This window comes from the organism of the source record quoted next, unplaced genomic scaffold, assembly GCF_019419815.1.
Source record: "Pyrus x bretschneideri cultivar Hongxiangsu unplaced genomic scaffold, Pyrus_bretschneideri_v1 Contig5, whole genome shotgun sequence".
NCBI lineage: Eukaryota > Viridiplantae > Streptophyta > Magnoliopsida > Rosales > Rosaceae > Pyrus > Pyrus x bretschneideri.
The window spans coordinates 47,394-56,032 of record NW_025999787.1 but is presented as its reverse complement, the minus strand read 5'-3'; the positions used below and the strand labels follow the sequence as shown (position 1 = coordinate 56,032).

The 8,639-nt window shown below is 38.1% G+C and overlaps 1 protein-coding gene across 1 annotated transcript; it reads left to right on the top strand.

The window, feature by feature from the left end:
- The first annotated feature begins 6,219 nt into the window (after window positions 1-6,219).
- Window positions 6,220-7,297, top strand: LOC103959307 (probable CCR4-associated factor 1 homolog 11). The gene has a single exon (XM_018650386.2). It carries the CDS (start codon window positions 6,311-6,313, stop codon window positions 7,160-7,162), a length of 852 nt encoding a protein of 283 aa, XP_018505902.2. The 5' UTR covers window positions 6,220-6,310; the 3' UTR covers window positions 7,163-7,297.
- Window positions 7,298-8,639: the final 1,342 nt, after the last annotated feature.

Here is an 8,639-nt window from a genome sequence, read left to right as displayed (position 1 = left end):
TACTTCTTGTTATTTATGTGAATTGGTGTTGGTTTAAAACCCTTTCACAAGTTCTATTTACTTTAAAGCAATTTATTTATCATGGACGGTTTTACCGCCTACTGCTTTAAGTTTTGATTTATGTGAATGGTGCTGAATTAAAGCCCTTGTCACAAGCTTTATTTACTTAAATGCAATTTATTCATTATGGCTGGAATTACCGCCTATTGCTTTAATTTATTTATTGTACTTTTTTTGTTACGATGAGTACATACTGGACCCGAAGTTCCTTGATCAGATCAGAACCTGCAGTTTCTTGATCCTCATCAAATAAAAATGATTGGACCTGAAGTTCCATCAAACAAAAAGATCGGGCATGAAGTCCCTTTATCCTCAAGATCAGGACATGAAGTTCCTTGATAAGTACCTTAAGTTTGAAGTGTCGCAATGCCTCAACTTAATTGCAATAAAAGCTATAAGAGTCTCAGTCTGCAGACTATTAAATAAGGACCAGAAGTTCCTTATGTCCATACTCAAAAATGGTTTAGCAGAAGCATTTATTAAGCGGATGAAATTGATTACCCGCGTTCTGCTGATGAAAATGAAATTGCCAATTTTCTACATAAGGACATGTCATTTTACATGATGCATTATTGATTTGGTTGAGACCTGTTGACAACCATCAATACTTCTCAGTACAACTCATGTTTGGGAACTAGCCAAACATTATACATTTACGAGTTTTTGGTTGTGTTATCTATGTGCCTATTGCACTGCCACAACATACTGAAATGAAGCATCATTGCGGATTAGGCATTGATATTGAACATCATCTATCATTCAATATTTAAAACCCTTGACTGGGGATATATTTACTGCATGGTTTGCGGACTGTCATTTTGATAAGACAATTTTCCCGCCGTTAGGGGGAGAAAATAACTTTGTTTCAGAAGAACGATGAGCAAATATCATTCCAGAAGAATGTTGAGAAAAGACCGTTCCAGAAGAACGAATAGAATTTGTTTTATTTTGATTCATGAAACAATCAATATACAAACGAAGTGAGAATAATTGAATGATGCAAAGATATGCAAATCAAATGCCAGATGCATTTAATGATGCAACGAAAGTGATAAAATCATATATCCTTGCTGCAAATGTGCCTACAAGAATTAATGTCCCTGTTGGACAAAATAATATGGCAGCAAATGATTTATCTGTTGCATGCCTGAAGCGTGGCAGACCCTTAAACTCAAAAGGTTCAGTCCTTCGAAAAAAGAAGAATATGGCACTACTGAACTATTGCATTCTCGAAGCATAATTGTCGCATGCCAGACGCATGACAGTTGCCGCAAGGATACTTGTCCCGAAAAGGTCAATCCACGGACACGGGAATATTGATGTCTCATGCATGAAGCATGATAGACGTATAGGTTCCAATGACTCAACTCCCGAAGTGGAGATTAAAATCCAAGCTCTATAACGCTCAAAAGGAGGTTATGATCCGCATTCTCTAAATTATAACTATCCTGGAAGAGATAGTGTAATGCCCTTGAAGAGGCAATGGATATCCAAAAGAAATGAAAAGTTTTTATGCATGCGCATGCACATGAGAATGTGGGATCACAGATTGATGATAACCAATGGTAATTTTGGTTTTTACAAGTAGCTACTAAATTCATCAATGAGCTGTGGTAATATTGAGTCTCGTTCTTTTTCCATCAACAAAATTATGGGCCAAAATGGAGAAAGGCAATTCCATTACAATTTTGTAAGAACGTGGAAAAATAGACCTATATACTTGGATACAATACAAATAGCCAAAAGATGTTGAACCTAGAAGGTTACATATGGGCATTTGTAATATTGTGAAATACACTCACATGATATAACACAAGGTTGTAAAGGAGTTCATATGAATGGAGAATTATATACGAAGGGTTATGAGTCGCCCACATCATATCTCCATAAGTAAATCCCTTAAATATACATGGAAGCGAATTGCTCTGTATAAATTCTAAAGGAAAATGTGTCATGAAATGTAGAAAATCCCTGAAGGATTCAAATTGCTTGAAGAAAGCCCCGGAAGGGTAAAGCATAAAATATGTACTCAATACCAATGGATGATATAAATTGCCTTAGTGAGTACTTTCATTATGGTATTGTTGCAACATACTAAAATCTCTTACAAGAGTTGATGATATTAAATTGGGACTCCTGAAGAGTCAAGAAAGATTATAAAGTGTTGAGAGAAATATTGTCTCGAACTGCAGAATCGAACAATATGCCAACACGAATCTTATCCATGATGTTTATGACATTAAAGAATCATATGGATTGAAGATTATGAGTTGAATACTCAAATGATTTAGACACTAAGAATGATCATTTATCTTCACGAGGGTAAAGATAAATTGATATTTGGTCCAGAAGTACCACATCTTAGTGAAATATATGCTTTACACTGAATGAAATAAAGCTTATATATTAATATCTCCGAGAAATTACATACACATGAGTTAAAACAAACAAACAGAAGGGAACCTTCACAAGGGTTACTCATGTGAAGCCTTAGTACTCGGAAGTACTCCAGAAGGGGAAGACACCAGAAGTTGATTATTTGGAGTCTCAATACTTGGTGGAACTCCAGACAGCTAAGACAATGGATGTCTTTGGAATAAAGACTCGAAGCCCCGATTGTCATTTTGAGTCCGACCTTCGGATTCTAGTAGCTGGTCGAGCTTTCTTTTCATGCTCGTAGAGTAATTATTTGCAAGCATGTGTAACACTCTATTTTCATGCTTGAGCCCTCTAATCTCTTGTTTAAGACTTGCAACCTCAGCCATTAATGATTCAACTTGGTGAGTTCGAGCAAGTAGGCACTGGCCCATATTGGATATAGAGCCCGCACATTGAACACTGAGAGCCAATGAGTCTTGAACGGCCGCCTCATCAGACCGGTTTGAAAGGATTCTGTTGTCCTTTGGAGTGAGAAGATTCCTGGTTACCACTGTAGCGGTTATGTTATTCTTCATCACAGAATCCCCAACCGTAAGAGGACCATTAGAAGATGAGAAGGACGGGCGCCATATGTTATCCTGACGCTGCTCGTCTGTATCAATCCTGAGACTCAAATCTAAGCAAATGTTAGATGGGCAAGCCATTTTCAGAAATGATGAAGGAAGTCAGATAAAATCTCAGAAGTGCAAGAAAGGGAAATTTCTGGAGGCAATAATTTCTGAGTGTTTCTGAACAAAATTGATATCTCTATAAAAGGAGGGGCAACATGACCACTTATTCAAAAATCGAAGAGACACCGATTTTCGAATTTCAAAAGCTGGATTTCCCTGCATGACATCTGTCAACATTTCTCAGACGCAATCTCAATTCTTGGATATCACGTGCAACTTTGTCAAAGATCTCTGATAAAGTTGAAAACGCGTGAATCTTACTGTTCTAATTACACCACAGTTACTGACAAGAGTAAAGGCACAGCACTACTACCTGCTATTGGGAAATCCATATATATATATGTCAACCTCTGTCCTCCATGGCAAGGCAGAACTGAAAAATATCTAACTCTTCCTCATCTCCGAGAATGCATCTTTCACAAAGTATCTCGAAATACTTAGTGTTCTTCCTCTCTGAGAATACCTCTACAAACAAGTCACACCAGAGTAAGAGTATTTCATATCATCAGGGACGAGAGCAAGAGTATCTCATATCATGCAATCTCCCTGTCCTTTCCTTTGTCCTTGTTTTTACCTGCCAAGACAAGGATAGAGAAATCAATATGTCGGAACCTCCACTCAAACTTTCGCTGCCACCAAGAAGTGATGGTCCATTCAAATGCAAGGTTTGCATTTAACTCGTGCATCAGTGAGCAACTACTACAAGAGAAGATGCCACATATGCATGGGGAAAAACTAAGGAAAATACCACTTCTGCAAGGGGAGCAAGTAAGGCAAGTGAAAATGATACATTGAAGCATGTGGAGACAACCACAACAAATACATGTCAGTTCATCCCCGACAAAGCCTAAGATCACTTGTCACATGAAGCTCCTCATGATCCAATTTCATTCAAGATCAAGTCTAGATGGCCTTTGAAGAAATCACAAGTCTGATTCAAGATCAAGAGTCCACCACCCTTGAATCAAATTCAGCTCCAGATAAAATAGGTAAATTCAGACCTTTAGAGGAAGTCTAGCAGAAGACCCTCCAACCCAGTTCAAGAACAAGCCTGTGGAAAGTTAACAACAAGTAAAACACCTCATTCAGCAACTATCTCCGCTAAGAGACTAAAGCAGCAGGATCAATGATCAGCCTAAAGAATTTGAAATCAGGGGGAGATACTCATCAAGGGGGAGCATCCAAAAATAGATCAAGATTTTAACGAGGCAACTCATGTTGACATGTGGGCATCCAAGGGGGAGTGTTGAAAAGTCTAGTGGGTAATGAATGCCCACAGTATTGAAGACCTGGCCATAGCATTGAAAACATTGCCACATTATTGAAAACCTTGGCAGAATATTGATATGTGGAGATCATTTGTCAAAGGTGTGGTGTAATTATTCAAAATGTAATAATACGGAGTTGCTCTATAAATAGAGCACTCCGACTACTATAAAAAAAGATAGAGCACAGAGAGAAAGAGATGAAGGAAGAGAAAGAGAGAAAGAGGAGAGGAGGGAATAAACAGAGTTATCTTTGTACTCTTATTCAAATTATAATCAAAGCATCACTGCTGCCCGAGGACATACTCCAGTCACACTGACTATAGAGGAACCTCGTAAATTTTGTGTCTTGTTTTATTTATTCCATTATACACACATCGTCGATTTTACAACAATGACTCATTTGAAAAATCATCTCAAATATGAACAGCATGAAATATAAACTTTTATTTTAATTTTCAAATAAATTTGTGTACAATATATGTCCGGCATAAGTGAATAATAATGCACTCCCCAACAAAGACTCAAAGTCAAGTTAGTTGATATTGTTGACCAACCAAAGGTGTTAGTTGAGACTTCTTTTCGTCTTATGAATTAATTTTTTCTATATTTTTTTTAAAAGAAAAAAATAATAAGTGGTAGCAAACAACGATTATTCATTTATTCTGGGCTCAAAAAGACTATAAGAAATTTCATCCTGCTTGTGGCTACAGTCACGCTTTTAATTTACTGAAGAGGCGCAGTCCATGTCCTTACTACTTAATTAATTTTTGTTTTTGTTTTGAAGAGCAGAAATTGTTAGTGCAAAACACAACAGACTTGTTCACAAGTAAATAAGGAGTCAACCAGGAATCTGGACGAGAGAAATAAGACTACAGACTTCCTCCACTTGATCAAAGAAGTTTTCAAACAAAAAAAAATGTGTTAGCACTAACCAAAAACGATGATGTGGCATCTGCCAAATTATTTAGTGCCCAAAATCTTTGTTAGCAATATCATCGCATTTTTGAGTTCCTAAAACATTTGGGTTTATATCGAACTTTATGAATTTAAACGATTTTGTTGCTAAAGTTCATTATATTGTGGTCACTAATTTAAACTATATTTTTGTTAAAATGTTGAAAATTATAATAAAAAATCAAAATAGTTAAAAGCTTATTATACAGTTATTATCTTTGTTCCTCGTTCATGACGACGTGATAATATTTTATTGTATAAACGTTATAATCAAACCATTTATTCTCTTTATCATCATTAAAATATCATATCTAAGAATCCCCTTTTTCATTCCCGATCGAGATATTCTCTCATTCGCCTAACATATTGATTGTATCATAAAAAATTTGGAGGCTAAAGGCCTCCAAATTAAATGAATATTCTATAAATATTATTTAGATAATGATAAACATAATTAATTTTTCAAATTATAATATTTTTGTACATTAAAATGATATCACAGGGCTACATAAAAAGGACAAAATGAATTTTGAGGGACATAATTAATTTTTCAAATTATAATTTTATTTTTCCAGTCCTATCCGTAACACACGCAATGAGAGGTACAGAATTGGAAGGTAGAAGCCAACCTGGACCATTTCTCATCGCCACCTTTTCAGTCAACACAAAAGAAAACGATTCATTCAACACTTGACCTCATTCACCCAGTTATTTAATATTATTATTTATTAGTCCGTACTTACACGCCCTCTCCCCTCTTTTATCCAATTTCCCAGAACCATCCCCCCGCCCTCTCACCCTCTCTCTCTCTCTCCCGCCCTCCCCTTTATAAAACCCACCTCTACACTCTCCGCTCCCACCAACAAAATAAAATTATAAAAATAAAAACCATTTTCTCTTCAGTTATTTTTCTCCGACATGTACGGCGACCAAGATCCGACGACTCCGATCCAAAAGCCCATCGTGATCCGTGAAGTCTGGGCCCACAATCTGGAATCCGAATTCGAGCTCATCCAAAACGTCATCGACGCCTACCCCTTCATCTCCATGGACACCGAGTTTCCCGGCGTCGTCTTCCGGCCCCCCGTCGACCCTACCACTCCCTACTCCCGCCAGACCCTCCGGCCCTCCGATCACTACAGGATTCTCAAATCCAACGTCGACGCCCTCAGCCTCATCCAGGTCGGACTCACCCTCTCCGACTCCCGCGGTAACCTCCCCGACCTCGGCTCCCCCACGCGCTTTATCTGGGAGTTCAACTTCAACGACTTCGACGTCGCGCGTGACCCCCACGCTGCCGACTCCATCGAACTCCTCCGCCGCCAGGGCATCGACTTCGACCGCAACCGCTCCCACGGCGTCGACTCCTCGCGCTTCGCGGAGCTGATGATGTCGTCGGGACTCGTCTGCAACGACTCGGTGAGTTGGGTCACCTTCCACAGCGCCTACGACTTCGGGTACCTGGTGAAGATTCTCACGCGCCGGGACTTGCCCAGTGGCTTGAACGAATTTCTGAGAATTCTGAGGGTCTTTTTCGGAAATAGGGTTTATGATGTCAAGCACATGATGCGGTTCTGTAAGAGCTTGTACGGCGGGTTGGACCGGGTTGCTAGAACCTTAGAGGTGGACCGGGCGGTCGGGAAGTGCCACCAGGCCGGTTCAGATAGCTTGCTTACATGGCATGCGTTTCAAAAGATGAGGGACGTGTACTTTTTGCATAGCGGACCTGAGCAACACGCTGGTGTATTATATGGACTGGAAGTATGTTAATTAAAATTTTGACAAAAAATACAAGTATTTTAATTAATGTGAAAGGGGAAAGAAAACATAGTTGTGTCTGTAAATTCTATCTATTGCGGTCCTAATTGGGGCAATTTGTTTAATAAGATGAAAAATTCTTTTTAATTCAGGAAACTTGCTAATGATCCTAGTATTTTTAAGGCAACTTTTATGATAGGGTCTTGACTTAAGTTTATTTTAATAAATAATCATGCTATAACTTTATTTAATTAAAAAGATTTAAATTTTAATAAAAATGACAAAAGAATTTAAATTTTAATGAAAAATACATAATTTTAATATTAAATTTTTTTTTAAAAAAACTTTCACATGCAGACCTATGCGTCATCTCACAAACTGTTTATGAAATTTTCTACACTGTTTATGAAACTTAACGGTACTACACTATTTATGAAACTTACTACATTATTTATCACACTTACGACACTGTTTATGAAACTTACTACATTGTTTATGAAACTTAACAGTATTACACCGTTTATGAAACTTAACGGTACTACATTCTTCTCTCTCCTCTTCTTGAATTTTCTTGTCACATTCTCACCTTGCAAACACATTTTCTTCTTCTAAACCAATTACTTAATTTTCTTCTATTGTTCACCCATCTACGGCTTCCTCTTCTCCTCCACCAAATGCAAATGTTGTGCCCTGCAAACACAACACTATTAATAATGAAAAAGTTGGGCACTATGGTGTGAGGTATAAGGAGTGTCTCAAGAACCATGCAGCAGCCATAGGAAAGACTGCTACAGATGACTGTGGCTAATTCATGCCTAATGGAGAAAAGGGCACCATAGAAGCCCTCAAGGGCCTCAACTGCTCTGCCTGCAACTGCCACAAAAACTTCCACATAAGGTGAGCAACAACAGTAGCTTTCCTCTTGGGATCATAATTTCCATCATACCATCAACAGGGCGGTTGGAGTTGGGAGAAGGAAATTCTTATTAAATCATGGAGGAGAAAGAGGACATCACAAGAGTTTACTAGCACTACCCCAGTACCCCCACCAACACCATATGATAATGTCTAACGACAATAAAAGGATGCGAATGGTGGAGATAATGTCTAACTACAACATGGGGATGCGAATGATGGGGTCCATCCCAAATCAGTCTGATGAGCAGGAAGATCATCATCATTGTTGTACGGTGGTGGACTACATATTGACACAAGTGTATGGAAATCGCAGGCTTTGTTGATCTTCAACTTCATTTGCTTGAATCAATAGGACTTTGAGGTCTATTTGGATGTTCGGAAATTAGAGATTGAAACAGAGTTGAATTCTAAGAGATTTGAAGAGGGATTGACCTTTGATTGGAAAAAAGACTATAGACTAATGGTTTGAAAAATTCCTTCCTCATATTGTTCTTCTCTATAAGTGGTGGATCACGTATTGACAGAGGTGCAGGGCTTGCACGCACTTTTGTTAGGTATTTTTTTAATTTTT